The sequence below is a fragment of the Notamacropus eugenii genome, chromosome 5 (genome assembly GCF_028372415.1).
Source record: "Notamacropus eugenii isolate mMacEug1 chromosome 5, mMacEug1.pri_v2, whole genome shotgun sequence".
Lineage (NCBI taxonomy): Eukaryota > Metazoa > Chordata > Mammalia > Diprotodontia > Macropodidae > Notamacropus > Notamacropus eugenii.
Genome location: NC_092876.1, coordinates 18,016,865 through 18,039,565, shown reverse-complemented (window position 1 = coordinate 18,039,565; position 22,701 = coordinate 18,016,865). Strand labels below are relative to the sequence as shown.

The 22,701-nt window shown below is 54.9% G+C and overlaps 2 protein-coding genes across 10 annotated transcripts in view; one reads left to right on the top strand and one right to left on the bottom strand.

Annotated features, from left to right (window-relative positions):
• Positions 1-18,082, top strand: part of BRSK1 (BR serine/threonine kinase 1) — a 26,954-nt gene extending 8,872 nt beyond the window's left edge. The window contains exons 1-20 of one of the 4 annotated variants that reach the window (XM_072607669.1): positions 1,480-2,162; positions 3,456-3,513; positions 5,997-6,091; positions 6,179-6,264; positions 7,448-7,588; positions 7,730-7,846; positions 7,941-7,974; positions 8,068-8,136; positions 10,590-10,736; positions 11,026-11,057; positions 11,175-11,345; positions 12,527-12,624; positions 12,745-12,910; positions 13,106-13,166; positions 13,443-13,818; positions 14,035-14,083; positions 14,667-14,790; positions 16,022-16,220; positions 16,425-16,514; positions 17,504-18,082. In XM_072607669.1, the coding sequence (XP_072463770.1) occupies positions 2,121-2,162; positions 3,456-3,513; positions 5,997-6,091; positions 6,179-6,264; positions 7,448-7,588; positions 7,730-7,846; positions 7,941-7,974; positions 8,068-8,136; positions 10,590-10,736; positions 11,026-11,057; positions 11,175-11,345; positions 12,527-12,624; positions 12,745-12,910; positions 13,106-13,166; positions 13,443-13,818; positions 14,035-14,083; positions 14,667-14,790; positions 16,022-16,220; positions 16,425-16,514; positions 17,504-17,670 (2,322 nt within the window). In that variant the 5' untranslated portion in view covers positions 1,480-2,120 and the 3' untranslated portion in view covers positions 17,671-18,082. Of the gene's footprint in view, positions 1-1,479; positions 2,163-3,244; positions 3,514-5,996; positions 6,092-6,178; positions 6,269-7,447; positions 7,589-7,729; positions 7,847-7,940; positions 7,975-8,067; positions 8,137-10,589; positions 10,737-11,025; positions 11,058-11,174; positions 11,346-12,526; positions 12,625-12,744; positions 12,911-13,105; positions 13,167-13,442; positions 13,819-14,034; positions 14,084-14,666; positions 14,791-16,021; positions 16,221-16,424; positions 16,515-17,503 lie in introns of those variants that run through there. The other 3 variants (XM_072607668.1, XM_072607670.1, XM_072607671.1) reach the window with 3 other exon arrangements.
• TMEM150B (transmembrane protein 150B) lies at positions 17,884-22,701 on the bottom strand. 6 transcript variants are annotated; one of them, XM_072607687.1, is made up of 8 exons: positions 22,300-22,621; positions 20,947-21,028; positions 20,637-20,696; positions 20,472-20,539; positions 20,121-20,248; positions 19,226-19,409; positions 18,664-18,715; positions 17,884-18,142 (listed from the first exon to the last, which is right to left on the bottom strand). In XM_072607687.1, exons 1-8 carry the CDS (start codon positions 22,415-22,417, stop codon positions 18,112-18,114), a joined length of 723 nt encoding a protein of 240 aa, XP_072463788.1. In that variant the 5' UTR covers positions 22,418-22,621; the 3' UTR covers positions 17,884-18,111. The 6 variants fall into 6 exon arrangements, with proteins under 6 accessions (XP_072463788.1, XP_072463789.1, XP_072463785.1 ...); XM_072607688.1 differs by lacking the exon at positions 17,884-18,142 and adding an exon at positions 22,636-22,701 and having other exon boundaries at positions 18,184-18,715; positions 22,360-22,388; XM_072607684.1 differs by lacking the exon at positions 17,884-18,142 and having other exon boundaries at positions 18,184-18,715; positions 22,300-22,615.

Sequence of the window (22,701 nt, the reverse complement as noted above, 5' to 3'; positions counted from 1 at the left end):
ATTTGAACTTGGGAAGATGAGTCTTCTTGACTTCAGTTCCAGGGCTTTATCCACTGCCCCTCCCAGTTGCTCCTACCTGATAAAGATATCAAGTCATATAGCCTCTTGTTAATTGATTAATTGGTATTTCAATGTAGTGTCCACCCCTTACATACTATAAATTGCTTTGCTACCCTTCCAGTGCTCTCTGGCTGTGTGACCCAGCATGTGGCCACAGTACATGCTTCTGGAGCCACAGTTGAGAGCTAAGTGAGAGTGGACACCAAAGGTGGATAAGCAGCCCTGAGAAGGGATCAGCAAGTACTCACCCAGAGGTGTGAGTCCTCCTTGAACACCCCACACATCCCACGTCTCAACACATGCTGTAACGCAGGCTTGGGATGCTCTTTCTCCTTACCAACAACTCTCACAATTCCAAGTTTCTCTTAAGGCTCAACTCAAGACTACATGTTGCCTTTTTAAATCCCATCTTCAAATTACTTCCTATTTATTTTGCATATATAGCTATTTACATATTGGTGTTTTGATGTTTTCCTACCCAGGAAAAATCCAGTTGTTTTCCCATCCCCACTCCCCATGGTCCATGAGGGCAGCATGTTTCCATCTTTGTCTTTCCCCAGTGCCTGGCACATAGTAAGCACTTAATGAAGATCTACTGATGGATGGATGAAGCTGAACCTTTATGGAATAAAAGGGGTTCGGCAGATTGAGATGGGGCAAGCCAAGTTCATTTGAGGGCTGGGGAACAACATAAGGAAAACCTGTAAGTGAGAAAGACCAAGGTAGGAATAGTGGATGAGAGTGCAGCTAAAGCATAGATTGTCTGAGGAAGAGCAGTGTGTGATGTCCTCAGAGGCCCTTCAATGTCAGGGTAATCCTAGCATTTCCCACTTTACCTTGTAAGTGGTGGGGACCAATGGGGACCTCTTGTCTTTGACTAGAGCAGTGATGTGATCAGAGGAGTGCTGAGGAAGACTAGCCCAGAGTCACTGTGGAGGAGTGATGGGGAAACTGGAGGCAGGGAGATTAGTTAGGAGGCTACATAGTTTATTCAGGAGGGGCTGGGGAAGGGCATAGCATGGGCGCTAAAATGTATCCTGGAAATGGAAACAACAGACGTTGGCAAAGAACTGCATGTAGAGGATGAAGGACAGAGAAATGTCGGTGAAAGCTCAAGGTGATTGGGAGTATCAGCAGAGACATTCTGTTCCTATCCCTTCTGTTCCTCCTTTTCCTCCAACTGTCACTATTTCCATCTGTCTCTGTCCCTTCTTCCCTCAATCTCTCCTTCTGCCCTGCATCCCTTACTTCTTTGTCCCCTCTCACTCTCCCTGTCCCAGTCTTTCTCTCTGTCTACATTCCTCTTTCTGTCTCTCTAGCTTCCTGGCTTTATCTATTCTCTCTCTCTCTCTCTCTCTCTCTCTCTCTCTCTCTCTCTCTCTCTCTCTCTCTCTCTCTCTCTCTCTCCTCTCTCTCTCTCTCCCCCCTTCTTTCATCTGTCTCCATCACTTCACACCACACCTTGGACGCTATCATCTTAAATACTTCTCGGTCTTATCATCTCTCCATTTGTTGTTATGTCTCACTATCTCCCTATTCCTCTGTGTCTCCATCTCTCTCTTTCTCCATCTCTTTCCATGCCTTGGCTTTCTTTATCTCTGCACCTTTAATTTTCTCTTTAGTTCTGTGTCTGACTTTCTCTTTCTCCATTTGTCCATCCCTATCCATTTCTCTTTCTCTGTTCTCATTTCTCATCTCCCTCTCTCTCTGTGTCCATTGCTCTGTTCCTTTGTCTATTTCTTTCAGTATCTCTCCATTCATTTCTCTATGTCTCCATGTCTATGTTCATTTGTCTGGAGCCTTTGAATCTCCATGTTTCACTCTCTGATTCTCTCCAACCCACTGCCTCTTTATCTCTGTCTTTGTATCTCTCTCTATGTTCCTCTCCCACATATAGCCTGGAGAAGAGAGGACTTGAGGAGACATGATAGTTATCTTCCAGTATTTGAAGAAATAACATGTGTAGGGGGGTAGTTACATCTGGAAGGATGGGCAACAGTTACAGAGAAGTAAATTGGGGGGTGCATTAGGGAGAGGGTGTGAGGAAAAACTTTCAGGCAATGAGACCTGTTCCAAAGTGGGATGACTCCCCTTGGGAGATGGTAGGTTCTTTAAGCAAGGGTGGGCTGAATGACCATTTTCTGACTATGTTGTAGATGAAGGGTTTAATTTAGGTATGAGTTGGAGCAGATGCCTTTCAAGGTCCCCTCCAGCTCTGAGTTTCTCTGATCTCTGCCTCTTCAGCCTTCTGACACTCAGCTCGCTGTTTTTTTCACCACTCTCGGCATCTCTGTCCATCTTTTCTTTTTCATTGTTGTCTTTCATCATCTCTCTTTTCCTCCCCATTTTTGTCTCTCCATCCCTCTCTCTCCATCCCTCTTTTCCCATTGTCTCTTCATCCTGCTATCTCTCCATTTCTCACTTGGTAGCTCTTCTATGCCTCTGCCTCCATCTTTACATCCTTCTCTCTCCATTCCTGTCTCCATCCTTCTTTCATCTCTCCTTGCCTGTCTTTCTCAATCTCTGTCTCTTTATTTCCCTCCATCTCACTTGACTCCTCTCTCTCCATTATCCTCTCCGTCCATCTCCTCCTCTGTTTCATCCCTTCATCTCTCTATCCCTATTCCTTTTTCTCTGTGCATCCCTCTCTCTTTCCAACCTCCATCTCTTTACATTATTTTCGTTGTACACCCCATTCTTCCTTCTCTCTTCTCCATCCTTCTCTGTCTCTCTCCATCCATCCCTTTCTCCAGTCTTTCTCTATCACTGTCTCTCTCCACCTCTCTCCCCTCCATACTTCTGCCCACCCCAACTCCAGGGTGGTCTCCCTCGGCTCCCCCCATCCCCCGCCCCCCTGAAAGGGTTAACTTTGGGGAAGGGCCCGGGAGTCCCCGGATGGTGATGTCAGCGGGCGAGAGAGAAAGGACGCGGTGGTGGCGGGGGGAGGCGGAGAGGAGGAGGAGGAGGAGGAGGAGAGAGGGCGCAGGGGGGGGAGGGGGGGGCCGTCGCCTGCAGCATCAGCCGCCCGGCACCTCAGACCCCCCCAGGCGGGGGAGGCCCAAGGGGGGGGGCGGGCGGGGACGGGCTGGGGAGGGGGGGGGCCCCATGGCCCCTCCTGGGGCCTGATCCCCCCGGGACAGCCCCCCCTCCCCCGGCTTCGCGGGCCCGGCCCCCTGGGGAGCCCCGGGGCGCAGGCGGGGGGTCGGGGGACCCCGCCCGCCGCCGCCACCGGCCCCCGCCGCAGGGACAGGGACGGGGCGTCAAGCCGGTCCCGAGGGGGAGGCGGCGGCGGGCGGGGGGCCGGGACCAAGGCCGCTGCAGGGATGTCGGGGCCCAAGGAGACTGGCGGAGGCGGGGGACCAGCCTACCATCTACCGCACCCTCACCCCCCGCAGCACGCCCAGTATGTGGGGCCCTACCGTCTCGAGAAGACGCTGGGCAAGGGACAGACAGGTGAGTGGATCAGATGCCTGGGTCCCTTGGGGGTGGACAGGGGTGGGGTGCTGACGGCCCAAGCCCAAGGTTCCCAGATGAGCAGGGACTCGGCCCTGACCCTGCTGCCCGCCGCTGCTAGGGATCGCAAGCTAGGCACCCAGGGCCCAGGGCGGGGCACGGTCTGGCTGCATCCCCAGGCTGGGTGGGGACTTGGGTACCAAACGCCTGGTCTCCTGGAAGGTCACTGCCGCAGGGCTAGGGCGCGACTGTTTGGGAGAGGAGGCAGCTGCTTGCAGCTGCCACTGCCTGCCCTGGGGCCAAACTTGGAGCTGGGAGAATTTCTAACCTGGAGCTCCGGACCCACCCAGACCATCTGTATGCCCTTTCCCCCCACCGTGGCCTCCGACATCCTTGCCCCTCGTTTCTGCTCTGCCGCCCCTCCCCCCCCCCCCACTACATGCGGCTCATTTCTGCACCTGCTATGTCCTAAGGGTGGAGGTTGGAGGAAAAGATGAGGGAGCAGGGGATTGATTGGCATGGGAAAGAGGGGAGCATCCAACACAAGGAGTCTTCAGAGAGATGGAGCAGGGAAACAGAGGGTCAAGGAGGGATGGAGCAGAGAGGCAGAGGGATGGAGAGGAATGAGGCATAGAGGGAGGAATGGGCAGGAAAGAGACAGGCCAGGGCAGAAGAGAGCAGGCCAGGGAAGTGTTGGGACAGGGTAGAGTCCTCAGATCAGAGCTGGCTGAGGGAAGATATTAGAAATTAATCAGGAGGGCTAAGGGAAAGGGCAGGGATGGATGACAGGAGGGGGAGGCAGGGAAGGGGTGGTTCTGAAAAAAAGTGGGTAGTTAGAGAGACATGGGTCTGGTAGATATGTGTGAAGGGACAGATGGATCTGGTTAGAAATGGTCAGGCCATCAAGGAGACACGGGCTAGGGACAGTCAGAGGTAGGACAGGACAAGACAGGTCAGATAGGCTAGGACGCCGGATAGCCAAGGGAGAGAAATTGTCAAGATAGTTCCTATTTCTCCAGTATGGGTTGGGCTGAGGGCACTTGGAGATCCCCTTCAGCTCAGAGTCTGTGATGCTGTGGATCAGAGAGAGAGGGGTCACAGATGATTTGTACTTTGATGATTTGTACTTTGTACTTTCCAAAGGACCCCCTCCATGACATCTCTGAGAATTGATTATCCAACCTTTGCTTGAGTATGTGTGTGTGTGTGTGTGTGTGTGTGTGTGTGTGTGTGTGTGTGTGTGTTTGGGGTAGGAGGACCCACTGCCATATATGACCCATCCCCCAGGTGAGATGGGTCAAAGGGGCCAGTGCAAGCTTGAGTCACATGAAAAAAAGGCAGAGTGCCCAGAAAGGGGGAGGGAGGGTTTGACGGTCTCTCTGTCCCCTGCCCTGACCACACAATGAGTGTTGCATTCAGCCCTGGGAGCCACGTATTAGGAAGGACAGAGATAAACTGGAGGGCATCGGGATGAGGGCAAGTACCATGGTAAAGTACCTGGAATCTATCTGATGAAGGAGCTGACCGTGCTCAGCCCAGACAAGAGAAGATAAGAGGGAGCCGTTCATTAGCTTTCAGATCATAGAATCCTACATTTAGAGCCAGAAGGGATTGTAAACACCAAGCTCTGAAGAAGGCAGGCAGGTAATAAACATCTATGAAGTACCTACTATGTGCTAGGCACTATGCTAGGAGGGATTACCTCTTCTCTGCCCAGCCTCAACTAGAGTAACCAGACCAAAGTCAGGTGAGGATACAAATTTAGCCTTGATGCTGCTGCTGGTACCTCGCTCAGTCAGGAAACCCTGAGTTCAAATCTAGTCTCAGACATTTATTAGTTGTGTGGCCTTGGACAAGTCATGTAGCCGCTGTCTGCCTCAGTTTCCCCAACTGTAAGAAGCACCTCCCAGGTTAATTGTGAATACCAAGAGAGATAATATTTGTAAAACTCTTTGTAAACCTTAAAGTTGTATAGAAACAAGCATTATGATGAGGATGATTGATGTCAGTGAGAAAAAAAAGTCTAACAACTGGGCTGTCCCAAAATGGAGGGCTATGCTTTGGGAGACTGTGGAGTCCCTGACCCCCCTCTCTTGAATATCTTCAGCTACTTCCCATGGATTCTGAAAAAACCAAACCAAACCATTTATATGCTTTGTTTCTTCACTGTCTTCATTTCCCCAACATATCTCTCTTCCCCTCTCCTCCCTACTGAGCCGTCCCTTGTAACAGATTACAAAGGAAAGAAAGTTCAGCAAAGTTAACCAACACAGAGGAGATCCATGTAGGTGTGAGTTGGTGTAGATGGCCTCTGAGACGCCTTTTGGTTCCAGAATTCTTTTAGGGCTGGGATAAATATATCTAGGAAGTGATGGTCTGGGGAAGGGGAGGTGTGGGAGACAGGACCTGGCAAGGCTGAGAAGGTCTGGGTGGATGAATCTCCTACTCTTCACTCGCCTCACTGGGTCTCATCCTTCCTGCAGGCCTGGTCAAATTGGGTGTCCACTGCATCACTGGCCAGAAGGTAGCCATCAAGATTGTGAACCGGGAGAAACTGTCCGAATCGGTGCTGATGAAGGTGAGGGGGCCAGGGGCTGGGGCGGGGTGAACTCTGGGGCTGGGGAGCTCGGGGTGACCTCCAAACCCCCACCTGTGCCCCCCAAAGGTGGAACGGGAGATCGCCATCCTCAAGCTCATCGAGCACCCCCACGTCCTCAAACTCCACGATGTCTACGAGAACAAGAAATATTTGTAGGTATTTATAGACAGCCCCTGACCCTCCTCTCCCCTCCCCTCCCAGTCCCTGCCCACTCCCATCTCAGTTGAAGAAGGCAGAATGCTCTCCCACAAAGGGGCAGAGCAGAACCTTCTGGAGACTGGGCATACCATCCCACAACCCTTCCCCAAACAGAGCCCTGAGGCTGATCCTGGATGACCAAGTCCAGGTGATCTCCAGGATGGGGCCCACAGAGGCTGGGGCTGACCTCTGAAGGTCTGCACTCCCTTCCTCACTGTGAGAGGAGGGCCCAGATGTTCAGACCCCAGAGAATGGGCCTTTGTCCTGGTCCCTGAGGGCAACCCAGGGAGCAGCTGGACAGCAGGGGGGAGGGGAACCTGACCCCCCCCCCCCCAAGATAGAGCATAGAATCACAGGATGCCAGAGTTGGAACATGCCTTAGAGATCATGGAATCCACTCCCCTTTCCCCTTTTACAACTGAGGAAACTCAGGTCCAGAGAGGGAAAAGGTGTTGCCTAAAGGTTGCCCTCCAGTTTCTCTCTTCCCACAGGCAGGCTGCCTCCAACTCCCAGAAGCCCCTAGGGTGGGTTTTTTTAGTCTATTAAGCACCCATGACCCCAGAGAATGATGGGAAATTGTAATTCTCAATGTAGGTTTTACCTTCCCCCAACACACACACACACACACACACCCCAACACCTCTATTTCTTGCTCTAAGGAATGGAAGCAGATGTAGACAGAGAGAGTACAGTTGTCCCAGAGACTGGGGGTGCCAGAGTTCCACCCCACTAAAGGCTATATAGAACTTTTATATCCCAGAGAAATAGAATCTTTATGCCCCAGGGGCTGATGGGAGATTGGAAATTTATGCTCCAAGGATTGATGAGAATTGGAATGTTTATGCTCTAGAGGCTAATGGGAATTAGAACCTTTGTACCCCAGACCCTCATATGAATTAGAATCTTTATCACCAAAGGACTGATAGGAGATTGGCACATGTGTATCGGAACCTTTGTTCCTCAGAAGCTAGGGAACTCATAGTTTTCATTAAGTAAGGGAGAAGGCAGATGAGGAATGGGGACAACCCAGGGGGTGAAGCCAACATCCCATCCTCCCCTTCACGCTAACAGTGGTAGCATCCCTTCCTCCCTCCCTCCCTCCTGCCATCCATCCCTCCCTCCCCCTTCTCTTCCCAGGTACTTGGTTCTGGAACATGTGTCAGGGGGTGAGCTCTTTGATTATCTGGTAAAGAAGGGGCGGCTCACCCCCAAAGAAGCCCGGAAGTTCTTCCGCCAAATAGTGTCTGCCCTGGACTTTTGCCACAGCTACTCCATCTGGTGAGAGGGCTGGGAGCCTAGATGCCTGTGTCCCTGAGTGGGTAGAGAGGGGCTGGGGGCTCCGACGCCTGAGTCTTCAAGAAGCTGGGGGTGACCCTGCCCAGGAGTGAAGTCCTCACAGCCCCCCTGTGCTGGCCTCAGCCACAGGGACCTGAAGCCGGAGAACCTGCTCCTGGACGAGGAGAACAATATTCGGATCGCAGACTTTGGCATGGCCTCCTTGCAGGTGGGAGACAGCCTCTTGGAGACAAGCTGTGGGTGAGTGTGGTCCAGGGGACATGCTGCCTCAGTCCCAAGGGCGGGAGGAAGGGGAGGCCTAGGGCTGGTGAGAGTCATGCTCTCTCCCCCTCAGGTCTCCCCATTACGCATGCCCAGAAGTGATCAAGGTGAGTGTGTGGAAAGAACTGGGGATCTAGAGAGGGAGGAGGGCCAGGGAGGAGGGAGACTCAGAATGAGGGAAACACCTCTCTCCTTCCCAGGGGGAGAAATATGATGGTCGGAGGGCTGACATGTGGAGCTGTGGTGTTATTCTCTTTGCACTCCTGGTGGTAAGAACTGATTAAGAAAGAAAGGGGAGGGAGATATAAAGCAGAGAGAGAAGAAGAGGTCAGGGCCCTGGGTTGGAATCCTGGTTCTGTTTCTATGTGGCTCACCTCCTCAGGGCCTGTTTTCTCTTCCTCATATGGTCTGTGGATATATTTCTGAAAGTCCAGAAACTTGTTTCTAAAAATATATATTTTGATAACTGTATGTCAACATAATTGGTCTCCTTTGTAATCCTGTGTATATTTTATTTTGTACATATAAAAACTTTTTTCTGAGACAGGGTGCACAGGCTTCACCAAATTGCTAAAGGAAAGGGAGGAAGAAAACAAGGATTTATTAAACCCTTACCATGTGCCAGTTGCTTGCTAAACATTTTACAAATATTATCTCATTGAATCCATGACACAAAAAAGTCCATGAGTGGTAGAGCGAACGAACACTGGGCAAGGGTTCAGAAATTCAAATCTTGTCTGAGACTTTTCCCAGCTGTGTGGCCCTAGGCAAGTCACTTAACCACCCCTTGCCTCAGTTTCCTCATCTGTCAAATGGGGATAATGATAGTACCTACCTCCCAGGGTTGTTGTGAGGATCAAATGAGATCATTTCTGTAAAACATTACGCAAAACTTGAAGTCCTATACAAACAGTATTATCATGAAGACTGGTCTAGGTGATGTCCCAAGTCTACCTCTTCCACCTTGAAATTCTAAGATCTGATGGTCATTCCTCTACTATGTAACCTTGGTCAAGTCCCTTTGCTTTACTGGGTCTAAATTCGGCAAAATGTTTTTAATCCTTTGCTACCCTTCTAGGTCCTGAGGATATGAGACAAAAATTAGAGGGTATTTGTCCTCAAGGGACTCTATTAGGAAGATTTGTGTGTGTGCATGTCCATGTGTGTGTATAATATATATGTAATTGTGAAATATTAGAGTGTAAGCTGTCTGAGGGTAAGGATCCCTTCATTTTTGCCTGTATGTAAAATGGGCTGCCCATAGTGGCTGCTTGATAAGTGTTTAGTGGATTATGTGGAGGCAGAGCCAGAGTCAGCAAGCAGCAGATATGTGGTTCTCAGCTAATTTGAGGGGGAGAGTAAACGCTAATGCCTGGGAATAACTGATAGGGAGACTTCAAGGAAGAGGTAGCATCTCAGGAAAACCTTCCAAAAAAAGCATAGAAAAGACCCCCAAGATCCTGGGAGCAAAGATTTGGAGTTGGAATGGCCTTTAGAGTTCATTATGTCCAAACCCACCCCCATTTCAAAGATGTGGAAACTGAGGCCTATAGAAGTGAAGTGACCTGCCCAGGGTCCCATAGGCTGTAAGTGGCAGAGGCAGAGCTGAAACCTAGGTCTAGTCAAGATGAGGTTTCTTAAAGGTGGAAATGAGGACAGGATACATTGCTGGCATGGGATTGGTTTGTTCAAATATTTGGAGGCAGGAGATGAGATTAAGGACTCAGTCCTTTTTGACTGGAACATAGAGTGCATGGACATGGTACTGTGAAAGAAAGCTCAAAATGGAATTTGGCGACAGAATGATAGAAGGTCATGCTGGGGTGAGGAGTTGGAATGTGGTCTCAGGAGAATGACAGGTAACTTCTGAGTTTTGAGCAGGGGAATGAGATAGTCAAATGTGTGCCTTAGGGAGATTGCTTTGGCAGCTGCTTGGTGGCTGGATTGGAGAGCAGAGGCCCTGGAGGTAGGGAGGCCAATTGGAAGACTTAGTAGTTCAGGGGCAAGACAACAAGAGCTTGAACTAGGAGAGTTAGATGCGTGCACCCATAGGAGATGGATGTGGAAAGAAAATGGCCAAGACTGGGCATCTAATAGAACACAGAGGGTGAGAAAGAATAAAGACTCTTAGGATGTGAAGCAGGCTGGCTAGGAGGATGGCAGTGCCCTCAACAAAAAGAGGGCAGGCCAAGGGGGTGAGGTCAAGGCAGATGGCCAGGCGTTCCATCTTGGGTGTGTTGAGGTTGGGGTCCCTAGGCGGCATCCAATGGAAATGTCCAGGAGGATGGTGGAGAGCTGGGAGCCCGAGCTCAGGAGAGTGACCAGGCATGGGGGTCATCTGCATGGAGAGAAGAGCTAAGGCCAGGGTTGCTGATGGGGAACTAGGGGGTGACAAGAGTCAGAGCCTTCTGTCCACTTCCTCCCTGAGGGCTGACTCAGAGACTTCTGACCCCTTCATCTGGCTCCACCACCACTCTAGGGCTGGTCCACTGATTGCTGGCTCAGAGCTGAGCAGCTCATGACCTTGCATAGGTCTCAGGTCCTCCAGGACCAGGACTTTGGGCCAGAGGCTTAGCTGTAAAGGGAAGGTCCTGGACCAGGTGGCCCCCAAAGCATTTCTGCAATAAGCTGACCGTTCCTGCAGTCCAGGCTGGGGGCAGGAGAAGGTGGTTGGAATTAAGACCCCCTCCCCACCCCTAAAAATGACTCTGCCCTCCTCCAGGGGGCGCTGCCCTTCGACGACGACAACCTCCGGCAGCTGCTGGAAAAGGTGAAAAGGGGCGTGTTCCACATGCCCCACTTCATCCCCCCAGACTGCCAGAGCCTGCTGAGGGGCATGATCGAGGTGGAGCCGGAGAAGAGGCTCAGTGTAAGTGAGCTGGGGCGGGGAGGCTCGGGGCGGACTGCGCATGGCCTGACCTCGGGCCGGGCTCTTCCCAGCCTGAGCTGGGCGTGCCTGCAGCCACCCTTTGCGACCGCCAGGGGGCGCCGCGAGAACAGGGCTGCCACTGGCAGCTCAGGAGACCAACGCCAGGGGGCGACAAAGGGCACCCTGCTTGCACCCCTGGTGAATGGGGGAGCGCGTTACTGAGGATGAGTCCCTTCCCCATACCACTCACTCATCAGCTTCTCTCTCACCCCCCCCCCTTCCTCCGCAGCTGGAGCAGATTCAGAAACACCCCTGGTACCTGTGAGTAAGGGAGTAAGGGGCGGTAGGGGAGGGGCAGCGGGACCCCCCAGCCCGGCGAGATGGGGTGGGGGGCTGCGAGGGAGGAGCCCTGAACCCTCCCCCAATCCGCCTTTGCAGGGGAGGGAAGCCAGAGCCCGAGCCCAGACTGGAGCCGGTCCCCGGGCGTCGAGTGGCCATGCGGAGCCTGCCGTCGGGCGGGGAGCTGGACCCCGACGTTCTGGAGAGCATGGCATCCCTGGGCTGCTTCCGGGACCTGGACCGTCTGCACCGGGAGCTGCGCAGCGAGGAGTGAGCCCCATTCCCCCGCCTCGTGCGCGTCCTGGGCTGGGTCACACCTGCACGAGGGAAGGGGGCTCGGTTGCAGTGGTGGCTGCCTGAAGCTCTGGGCCCCTGAGGGAGACAAAGGGCAAGCGGGGAGGCGTGAACTCCCGGGGAGTTCTTCTGGGTTCCCTGGGAGAAGCGAGAGAGTGACTGAGAGGATGTTGCCTGCAGAGCCGGGCAAGGGCCAGGAGGAGGCAGCAGAGAGCAGAGCCAGGACCCAGAGACCAAGAGCAGGGCCAGGAGGAGGCAGCAGAGAGCAGAGCCAGAGACCAAAGGGCCAGGAGGAGGCAGCAGAGAGCAGAGCCAGGACCCAGAGACCAAGAGCAGGGCCAGGAGGAGGCAGCAGAGAGCAGAGCCAGAGACCAAAGGGCCAGGAGGAGGCAGCAGAGAGCAGAGCCAGGACCCAGAGACCAAGAGCAGGGCCAGGAGGAGGCAGCAGAGAGCAGAGCCAGAGACCAAAGGGCCAGGAGGAGGCAGCAGAGAGCAGAGCCAGGACCCAGAGACCAAGAGCAGGGCCAGGAGGAGGCAGCAGAGAGCAGAGCCAGGACCCAGAGACCAAGAGCAGGGCCAGGAGGAGGCAGCAGAGAGCAGAGCCAGAGACCAAAGGGCCAGGAGGAGGCAGCAGAGAGCAGAGCCAGGACCCAGAGACCAAGAGCAGGGCCAGGAGGAGGCAGCAGAGAGCAGAGCCAGAGACCAAAGGGCCAGGAGGAGGCAGCAGAGAGCAGAGCCAGGACCCAGAGACCAAGAGCAGGGCCAGGAGGAGGCAGCAGAGAGCAGAGCCAGAGACCAAAGGGCCAGGAGGAGGCAGCAGAGAGCAGAGCCAGGACCCAGAGACCAAGAGCAGGGCCAGGAGGAGGCAGCAGAGAGCAGAGCCAGAGACCAAAGGGCCAGGAGGAGGCAGCAGAGAGCAAAGCCAGAGACTGAGCTACAGAGTTTGAGATTAAAATAAACTGAGAAAGACAGAGAACTCTAGGAAAGAAGGGAAGGCAGAGGTGGAGAGAACAGGGGAGACAGGGAGGTTGCTGAGTCAGATACTGAGATAGTGTCAAGATAAAGGACTAAGGAGCAGAGACTCAGGAGGGGCCCTGGAGACCTGCCAGGGCCTGGTGCAGGATTCCCCTGGTCCTAACTTCTCTCCCCGGCCTCAGGGAGAACCAGGAAAAGATGATCTACTACCTGCTTTTGGACCGCAAAGAGAGATACCCGAGTTGTGAGGATGAAGACCTACCGCCAAGGAATGATGCTGGTGAGGGGGCAGGCATCAGTTCCCTGATCCTTAGTGGGTTAATATCTCTAGGCATCCGCAAGGGACAAGGAGAAACAAGAACCCATCAGGGCTAGGCTGCTCTCCCTGCTTCCCTTGCAGACCCTCCAAGAAAGCGGGTGGATTCACCCATGCTGAGCCGTCATGGCAAGAGGAGGCCTGAGCGCAAATCCATGGAGGTCCTGAGCATCACTGATGCGGGCAGTGGGGGCGGAGGCTCTCCTGTGCCCACCCGGAGAGCCCTGGAGATGGCCCAGCACAGCCAGAGGTGGGGCCTACCCTCAGCCCCCTCCCTGTCCCCACAGCTTGGCCTTCACTCTTCTCCCTTCTGGCTTCCTGGGCTAGGAATGGGAAGACTGGCTTGGATGTTCTCTTATCACCCTCGATCTCTAAGCACCCTTCCCCAGTTCCCTTCCCTGACCCCCTTGCTCCTGCTCTTTCCCCGTTCCTCCCTGAAATACAGATCCAGAAGCGTCAGCGGTGCCTCCACCGGACTCTCCTCCAGTCCACTGAGTAGCCCCAGGGTGAGGCCGGGGGACCCCTTGCTGGGGCTGGAATGGGCCACTCTGGACAGGGCCCTTCTTGTTTTTTGCTGGGGCCCCCATTGAAGTAAGGTGGGGGTGGGTTTCCAGGCTCCCCTAGAGAAGGTGCAACCATGTAACTACAAATCCCAGAATCCTTCTGGCACTCAGAATGCCTGCTGGGTTGTGATTGCTGTCCCCAGCCCTCAGACCAGTTTCTGGCCCAGAAGAAGTGTGTAATAAATGCCTCTACCAGCCTTCTCTCTCCCTTCCTGGCAGAGCCCAGTCTTTTCCTTCTCCCCGGAGCCTGGGGCCAGTCCTGGGGAGGAGGCCCGGGCTGGAAGCTGCCCATCGCCAACACCCAAGACGCAGACGCTGCCATCTCGGGGTCCCCGGGGAGGGGGCACGGGAGAGCAGCCGCCACCTCCCAGTGCTCGCTCCACACCCCTACCTGGATCTCCGCGCACATCTCCAGGGGCTGCAACACCCCCGCCCTGCTCCCCGCGGGCCAGCCCCACTGGCACACCGGGTGCCACCCCACCTCCTAGTCCTGGGGCTGGTGGGGGTGTGGGTGGTGCTGCTTGGAGGAGTCGCCTCAACTCTATCCGTAACAGTTTCCTTGGCTCCCCTCGATTCCACCGGCGCAAGATGCAGGGTATGTAGCCTGGGGATCCCTAAGGTGGAGCTAGCTGGGAGCCAGGAGACTGGTCCCCAGGACACAGGGCCCTGGACTGAGCTGTACCCCTCTCTCTCCCTGTCTTTCTCTGTATGTGTCTCTCTCTTCCCCCCCTCTTCTCCCTCCCTCCCTCTGTCTGTTCTCTCTCTCTGTCTCTCTGTCTCTGTCTGTCTGTCTGTCTGTCTCTCTCTCCAGTCCCTACAGCAGAGGAGATGTCCAGCTTGACACCAGAGTCATCCCCAGAGTGAGTCATGTTCTGATGTTGGAAGGGAGGTGGGGCAGTCATACTGTGGGGCCCAAGACTTTGGCCTGGACTTGCCCTTGGAAGAACCACTGCCCGCTTGGGGAGAGGGGTGTGTCTCAGCTTACCCCTCTGTAAGATAAGGGGGTTGGTCTAGAAGATCCTAAGCTTGCTGGGTGACTTGGAGCAGGGCTTCTTCCACCTCTGGGCCTCAGTTTCCCCTCTGTAAATGAGAGGGTTGCACTCAGTAGCCTCTGAAGTTCTCACTGGCTCTGCCCCTGAATCAGTGATTAGTTAATCTTTCAGGCAGTCAGAGATGACAGGCCTGGCTCCCCACTCTGGGCCTACCAAACTTACAAAAGCCTGCCTCTCTCTCTGGATCCCACTTTTCCTCTTGCCAAATGAAGACCTTGGACTTAATCTCTTAGCTCTCCTCTGCAGTTCTAAATCCCACAATTCTATACCGTGGGTGGCCCTAATCAGGACCCTGCTCCTCTCTGACCCTCATTCTTTCCCATCTGTGGAATGGGCTGGCTGAACTCAAGGATCCCTAAGCCTTCTCCCTTTCTCCCTCCCCTGCCCCAAGGCTGGCAAAGCGTTCCTGGTTTGGAAATTTCATCTCCCTGGACAAGGATGAGCAGATATTCCTGGTGCTCAAGAACAAGGCACTGAGCAGCATTAAGGCTGACATTGTCCACGCCTTCTTGTCGGTGCGCAGTCACAGGCGCGGGTGGTGGGCAGCTCCTCTCTCCCTCACGTCTCTTTCCATCTATCTGTCTCCTGGGGATGGTGGGTATCCAATGTCACGCTCAGAGGCCAGCTAGACCAACTGCCCCATTTTACAGATGAGGAAACTGAGGGAAGCGAAGTGAGATGATAAGTGTCAGAGATGGGATTTGAACTCTGGGCCTCCAGCCAGGGGAAGGGGATGGTCCCCTGGTTAAACTGTAAGAAATCTGAGCCTAAAGAATATGGTTCCTCTTTTCCCCCCACCCCAACATGCCATAGGACCATAAATTGGGTTTGGAGCTTCTCCCTCTCCTCCCACACATCTAAGAAAATTTGTTAGTGAGCAACCCCTTGCCCCCTAAGAAGTCTCCCTCATCCCATGCTCCAGGCTGGGGGATAGGTGGGGGAGGGTTGGTAGTGGCCACCTGTCTTCTCACTATCTGAGTGCCTGGCCCATAGACTAATGGGAGCTCTAGGTTTCAAGTAGAAAATTACCTTTCAAAACAAAAAAAATGGTAGGGGAGGGCTATGGAGTGAAAGATACTGAGACAAATGGGGCCCTTGAGTGGTGGCTAGGTGGGGTGATAGTGTGCATCCTAGAGTCAGGAAGTCTCCTCCGTCTGAGCTCACATCTGACTAGCTGGGTGACCCTGGGCAAGCCACCTCACCCCATTGGCCTCAGTTTCCTCATCTGTCAAATGAGCTGGAGAAAGAAATGGCAAACCATTCCATCCCAAAATGGGGTCACAGGGAGGATACCACTGAACAACAAAGTCCTCATGGAGCCCTTCCCATTGAGTTGTCCTGGGGACTGTTGGGGCCATAGGTAGCTGAGTTCCTTCACCCCTGGGGTCCCAGAATGCATTTCTGCTTTGGGATGGTTGGGGTTTGCAGGGCTAGAAATAGCCATAGGGTGGTAGAGGCTGACAGGGAGGTGGGAGCAGAGCCTCCAATGACCAATGCCCCGGGCCCTACCTGGGGGTGGTGAAGCACTGAGTTCTTGCAACACATAGCAGGGTGGCTAGAGCCCCAAGAATGGGAAGCACTCCAACCTCTAATGCGTCTTCCTTGCTGGCCTTGGCCGTGACTGCAGAGTCTGTGGGCTGCTAGGCCTACAGGAGAGCCTGGTGGGCAGTGCACACTAGCTCCACAGGATCATCCTCCCCAATGTTGGGTGCTTAACCAATGCTTCCTCCCTGCCTCCCAATTTAGATCCCCAGCCTGAGCCACAGTGTGCTGTCCCAGACTAGCTTCCGGGCCGAATATAAGACCAGCGGAGGCCCTTCCGTCTTCCAGAAACCTGTCCGCTTCCAAGTTGACATCTGCTCATCTGAGGGCCCTGACCCCCCTCCCAGGCGGCGGGAGCGGGATGGCAGTGGGGTCTACTCAGTCACCTTTACACTCATTGCCGGTGGGTACCTTGGGGTCTGTGGGGCCCTTGCAGGCTTGTGGTGGCTTTTCCTTGTACCATCCTCGGTGGCTGTGGCAGACCTGGGGGTGATGGAGACATTCCCTTGTTCAGGCTGCCAGGCAGCCCAACCTGGGCAGACTTGTGGGAAGAGGCCACACCTCACTCAGCTTGGCTCATACTCATGGCCTCTGTCTTCCATCGTAGGTCCCAGCCGTAGGTTCAAACGTGTGGTAGAGACGATCCAGGCTCAGCTCCTGAGCACCCACGATCAGCCATCGGTGCAAGCTCTGGCAGGTGAGGGGGCTCAGGTGATTGGAGCCCCAGGCTGAGGCTCTGGAGGGAGGTGGAGAGAATATGGCAGCAGCATATCCTTGGGCATCAGGGGTTGGCCCTTGGTGTCGAGGCAAGGCAGAGGAAGTGAGCCAGTGTCCCCCCTCCCTCCCCCTCCCCTGCTGTGTTCTGGCCCTGGCAGGCAGAACCTTCCAGACACCATCCTTTCCTACCACATGGCCCCCAAGGCCTAGATGTGGGAGAGCAAGGGCAGGTGGTGTAGCCAACCTTCCCAGATACATTAGGACCTGTTGCTCAAGGGGGTAGGTTTCAAAGGGGCTGGGGTCCTGGGGAAGTCTCCCTAGAGACAGTTGCTAAGCAATATCACCTCCTTAACAACCAAGGTCCAATCAGGTATCTCCAGAGACTTGCTAAGCAGTCTTAACAACTGAGGTTTTACCAGGGCAGCACCTCTTGGGAGGACCAGAACTCCCTAGAAACTGTTGCGAGGCAATGACAATGACAGCCCCTTAGCAACCAGCAGCCCCTTGAGGGAGGGCCTGCCGGTCAGCCAGGTCCAGCCTCGCCATCCCTGCTCTGGAGTCAGACTTCCAGGAATGCTTAGGTCTCACTGCTGGGGAGCAGCATCCTGATTCAATCAAAGTTTATTAAGTCTCCACACTGCTGAGCTCTGGTGACAGAGATAAATCAAAAAACATTCCCTGCCCTCCAAGAGCTTACAGGCTGGGCACTTCCATCCCATGGGAATATCCCACTGTTCAGCTTCCTCAGCACCCTGGGGCCACAGGAAACAGAACTCTGAGGGGAAATGTGGCCTGCTATCCCAGCAAGCCTGGCCCGTAGAGTCCACTGGACCCTATTCCACCCTGTACCTCTTCTTAGAAGCTTCCTGGCCCCCCATCTGTTGTAGCAAATGTCCTAGAAGAGATCCCCTTTGGTGCAGGAGGCCCACCTCACTGTCATCTTCTCTCTTTCCATCAATGTGACGGCAGATGAAAAGAATGGAGCCCAGCCAAGGTCCCCTGCCAGCACTCCTCCCCGAGGGCTGCAGCCCCCACCAGGCCGGTCTGAGCCCCCTGAACTGGGTGGTTCCCCTCGGCGTGGGCCACCCCCCAAGGACAGGAAGCTGCTGGCGGCCAGTGGGAGTCCCCAGCCCTGATCTCCATCCCCCTTTCCCTCCTACATCCTGGTCCCCGCCCCCATTCCCTCCCCCTTGGGGGTCACAGATCCCCCATCCTCCCCACCTCCCCATCAACCCCCACAACTGTGAAGCTGTAAATACGGCCAGGGCATGGGGTGGGGGCCCCGGGGCTCAGTGACCCTCACCGGGAAGGGGTGACTGGGCTGGGGGTGGGGTGGGGAACCATTTCTATTTTATTTATGATTAATTAATTTATTTATCTATGGGGAGGGGGAGGGGAGGGGATGTGGGTGGATTAGCCAGTGGGGCGGGGGCTGGGGGGCCCTCGTCTCTGTTTCCCCAGCCCCCCCTCCTTGTCTCTCCTCCTCTGTCTCCTCCCTGCGCTCTGTACGGATTTGCTCTCGCGAAATGAAAAATTCAATTTTCGCGCCTTCTGTGTCCTGTCTCTTGACGTGTTCCTCAGACTCTGAGTACCGTTGTCTCCCAGGGCCTGAAGAGTGAATGGAGAGGCCCCTGAGGACCCCAGGGCTCTTTCCCCTGGGCTCTCCTTATAGCCACGCCAACACTCCTCCCTTCCCCTGAGCCAGGGGAGCATGAGAGTATGGGGGAGGGGGTCGAGGGCCAAGTGTGAAGCCTCTGGTGGCTCGCTCCAGATATGTCCCATCCAGCTGTGGCCAGGGTCAGAGGTTACAAGCCCCTGCCTAGGAGAGGATAGAGAGCCCATGTTTTGCTGCTACTGGGCATCTCTGGCCCAGGCTTGGGTCAGAGGTCAGCGATATGAGGGCCCAGACCACAGCCAGCTTGGAGTCAAAGGAGGAGCTAAGGTCAAACAAAGGGAGAGGGGCATTTCAAGAGACTGTGGTAGAGGAGGAGGGCTAGAGAGAGGACAGGTGGGCAGTACTCTGGGGGCAGGAGGTGGGTCTACTCTGCAGACTTATGACAAAGCCACTCAGCTCGGAAAAGTCCACAGCCAAGAGGCCGAAAAGGGCAAACAGAATCATGGCAACGGACCACTCGCACATGGCTGCTGCAGACCGCAGGGGCCACAGGTGCAGCACCACCACTGGGTTCCCAGGTCAAGGATCATGGGCAGATGTGGGGCTGACCCCTGCCCACCCTGCCTGGGCTGGGGTGTCCAGCTGCTGCCCCTCCCCCAGATTCACCATGTAACCCCTGGGTCTGTAAAGACTGACAAGATGGAGTCAGTGTGTGGGATGGTAGGAAAAGGAGAGATCTGGAACCAGGGGTCTCAAACCCACATGCAGACAGCTCTAGCCTGAGCCAGACCCGGTTTCCTCTTCATGGGATCTGAGGTTTTTCCTGAACCAGAAGGCACCAGGCCTCACTCTTTAAGGGAGCTGTGTGACAGTGACAGCGATGTGACCCTCACCTTCCCTGGGTCTCCCTCTTGGCATCGCTCATGCCCAGGGATTGCTCCCTAGTCTGTGGCACAGCAGAGGCCCCAAGCCTTAGTCACTCTGGCTGCCAGGGTCTGGCCTCAGGCATCCCTCTCCTCACCCTACCCCCCCAACCCCCCCCCCCTTGCCAAGGCCCATCGTTGTGCTTAGGATACTAGTCACCATGAGGATGGTGCAGGCCGCACAGAGGAGCAGACGAAGGGGCTCAATCCAGGGGGCACCTGGCTGGGTCTGGGGCTTGGTCAGATGCAGCAGAACCAGCTGGGTCCAGAAGTAGGCTACCCCCACCACGAAGGCCAGGAAGGACCCAAACAGATGTGTGGAGAGCTCATTTGTTTGCTGGGAGGGGGGAGGAGGGAAGGAGCTGGCAGGTCAGAGGTCAGGGCAGAGGGAGGGATGGGCTAGCCACATTGAAGCCTGGCTTGTAGTGGAGGACTTAAGGGAAAACTCCAAAGCAGACTTGGGTTTGAGCCTGGCTCTGGCTCTTCCTAGGGGAGTGACCTGGGGAATTCTCTTCTTGCCCTCTCTGGGCCTCTTGGAAAATGAGGAAAGGGGGACCAAAAGATGACCAAATGCTCAGGAAGCTTTGACATTCCATGGTCTATGACATCGTTGAACCCAGCCAGTGACTCAGGAATTGACTATTCTGCCAAGGCTCAGTCCTGGGGTGGCCCTAATATCCTCTGGAAAATGAGAGCCTTGGACTAATTATCACTTCTTGTCCAACTCTATTGAGAGGGGACAAAGACCCAGGTGACTGGGGGCCTTTGAGATATTCAAGCACTCCCCCGTTGTACTTGCTCTGAGACCTTAAGTGTGTCCCTTTCCTTTTCTGACCTCAGTAACCCCTTCTGGTGAAAAGGCCCTGCAAGTTTCTTTTAACTTTCCTCCCACCTCAGAAAGGAGCCCCTGTCTTCCTTTCAGCCACACTGGGACTCTGACTCCTGAGCTACACTGAGGGACATTGGGCCTAGGATCCCATCTCAGAAGTTTGTACTGCCAGGGACTGTTCAAATGGATGATCTAAGGACCCTAGCTGTGGCATCTCACCTGGAAGTTGCCCACAATGGAGGCCCCCAAGGCACAGAGGAACCCCATCCCCAGGCACAGCTGATTGGAAAACTTAGGGACCCCCCATTCCCGGAGCTGGAGGTATCTCAGGATGCAGATCCAAGCCACTTGGGAGGGGAAAGAAGGGGAGCGTGTGGGTCCAGGGGCCCAGGGCCTTGGGAACACAAGACCCATGGACCCCAGAGGGGTATAGCCCAGAGCTAGGATCCCTGGGCCACTGAGGAGGTCAGGGAATGGCCCACAAAAACCCCGGGCTGGGGAGCAGATCAAATCCTTGGCTCCCAGTGAGGGAGAGGAGGAGCTGGGGGCAAGGCAGGACAGGCCACTTACCCAGGATGGCCCCAACATTCAGAAGCTGGCCGAATATACAGCTCTGAGGAGGGAAAGACCCACAGAGACTAGAGATGGGAAAAGAGAGGAGAGGTCACAAGGACTGTCCCCTACTGACACCCCTCCCCCCCTCAGCAGAGTCGTTCTTTTTCTGCTTCCCCATACCTGATATAAGGAAAGCCATCTGTGAGATTCACAGACTTGTTGGATACTGCCAAAGCAAAGCTGGAGGGGGGAGAGAGAAGGGCCTAGTCCTCTGGGGCCAGGCCTCTCCCTCCCCAGGAGTTCCTGCCTTGTCCCCATCCATCCCTGAAGGCTTCTAAGGGTTGTGACCCATCGGGCATCTCAGGCCCCATTGCCACTCAGGGACCAGGATTTAGAGCTCTGGCCTCTATCCATTCAGAAGCTCGAAGATCTGAGCCTCCATTTTCTCCCTCCTCCCCAAGGACCCAGCCGTCCCCTCCAGGTGACTCACATTGTCCAGACTCCAACCATAGCCCACACCGCCAGGAAGATTGGGAGCAGGGCCAGGTAGCCCCACATCACCAGGGGGCCGCCTGTGGGGAAGGAGCAAAGAAAGAGGCACTGATCAGAAGGGACCACCAGCAGAGAGCAGCGTCTGCCCAGGAGCAGCCCAGGGTAGCCCAGGTGCAGGGGATTGGGGCTGGAGAGGGATGAGGGTGGGGCAGGGAGGAGAGGAAAGCAGATTGACACTGCTCTCCTTCCTTGGGAGGGGGGGAGGGGCTGGGGTCCTGCTCAGTTTAGCCCAGATGGGACCCCCCAGTTTTGTGGAGAGTACCCCACACAAAGAAAGGGAACCCTAGCTAGGGCAGGCTCTTCCCAGAGACTTGAGACAGGCAGCTAGCCCAGCCCAGGGCAGACTGACCCTGCCTAGTCCCTTCCCACCTCCCTTTCAACCTCCCCATGCTGCCTCCATTTCGGGATCCAGAGTCACAGCCCCCTCAGCACTCCCCCACTCAGCACCCCTCAGCCATCTCTACACCCCTTTCCTCTTTCTCAGGATCTATGGGCCCTTTCTCCCATACTGCCTTTCCTTGATCTTTTAGTGTTCCAAGTTGTCCTGGGGACCCAACCCTGCTCCTTCCCCAGGGCTACTGATTCTCTTCCGGTGTCTAAGGGTGAACATCCAAAGACCAACCCCCACCTCCAGTAAAGTTGGGGCAACTGGGCCTGGGTGGGGCCAAGGAAGAGGGGGACAAAGTCCAGGAATCCATTCAGGAGGGCAGAGAACCTAAGGACTGGGTTAAAGAACCTTCAGCCTCCTTCAGGGTCCAGTTCCCCCATCCGTTCTTGGGGTCCATAACCATAGAAGTAGAGTTGGCAAATGCCAGGAGATCATCTCATCCCCCACTTTCCTTTCTAGAAAAGGAAAATATGATCCAAACAGGAAGATATGGCGCAAGGCCACAAAGAGCTGGGCAGCAGACCTGACTCTCCATCTATGGCTCCCCTTCTCAGCAGGACTGCGGAGTCCTGACACCCCAAATATTGAAACTGGTAGAATTGAGGCACAATCAAAGGGACACCTTCCTAAGCAGTCCTCCTAATGTGGGGTGGGTGGTACCTCTCCAGAAGCTGGGGGGGTGGGGGTGGGGGCTTCCAGCAAAGGCAGAGATCCTCTGGGAAGGCAGGTCTTGCTCAGTGGTTTCAGGCTGCCTCTGAAACCCTCCCAACTCTGTTTCTTTTAGGGGCCCAGGTATCTGGCTTCCAGGGCCCCTCAGAGACTCCCACAACTGCTCCAGCATGTTCACCTACCAGCCACCGCCCCTCAGGGACCGACTCCAATGTCCCATTCCCCAAGCCTCACCAGGGTCCAGTTTCCCAATATTCCTCAGGGGTACCAGAGCCAGGGGACCCTCCAGCTCACCTCCTCTCCCTGGCAGTGACTCCTGGGCTCTGATGAGAGAAAGAGAGCCCCAGGCCATCAGGCCCTCTCTAGCCCTCCCTCCTTCCCCCAACTGGAGTTCCCCTCTAAGGGTGTGGTTGGGAGAGGGGCCTTGGGGCTGACATCTCCATCCTCAAATCCTTCCCAGCTGGCAGACACACTTCCTTCTTTTTCACCAACTTCCTCCATTCAAATCTTCTTTGTCCAGCCCCAAGTCCTCTTAAAGCAATCCTGTTTCTGTAGCCAGCCTCAACTTACCCCAAGATTCAGCCTCCTGGTGGCAGACTCAGGAGGATGGGAGTGGCAAGGATTGAACAGAACCGG

Bases quoted from the DNA above. Each gene is read 5' to 3' on its own strand.
- TMEM150B (XM_072607684.1), bottom strand. From the start codon at position 22,417: ATGGCCTGGGGCTCTCTTTCTCTCATCAGAGCCCAGGAGTCACTGCCA. The intron at 20,249-20,471 runs GTAAGTGGCCTG...TCCCCTCCCAAG, and splicing joins GAATGTTGGGGCCATCCTGG to TGGCTTGGATCTGCATCCTG. The intron at 18,716-19,225 runs GTATCCTAAGCA...CTGGGAACCCAG, and splicing joins CACCATCCTCATGGTGACTA to TGGTGGTGCTGCACCTGTGG.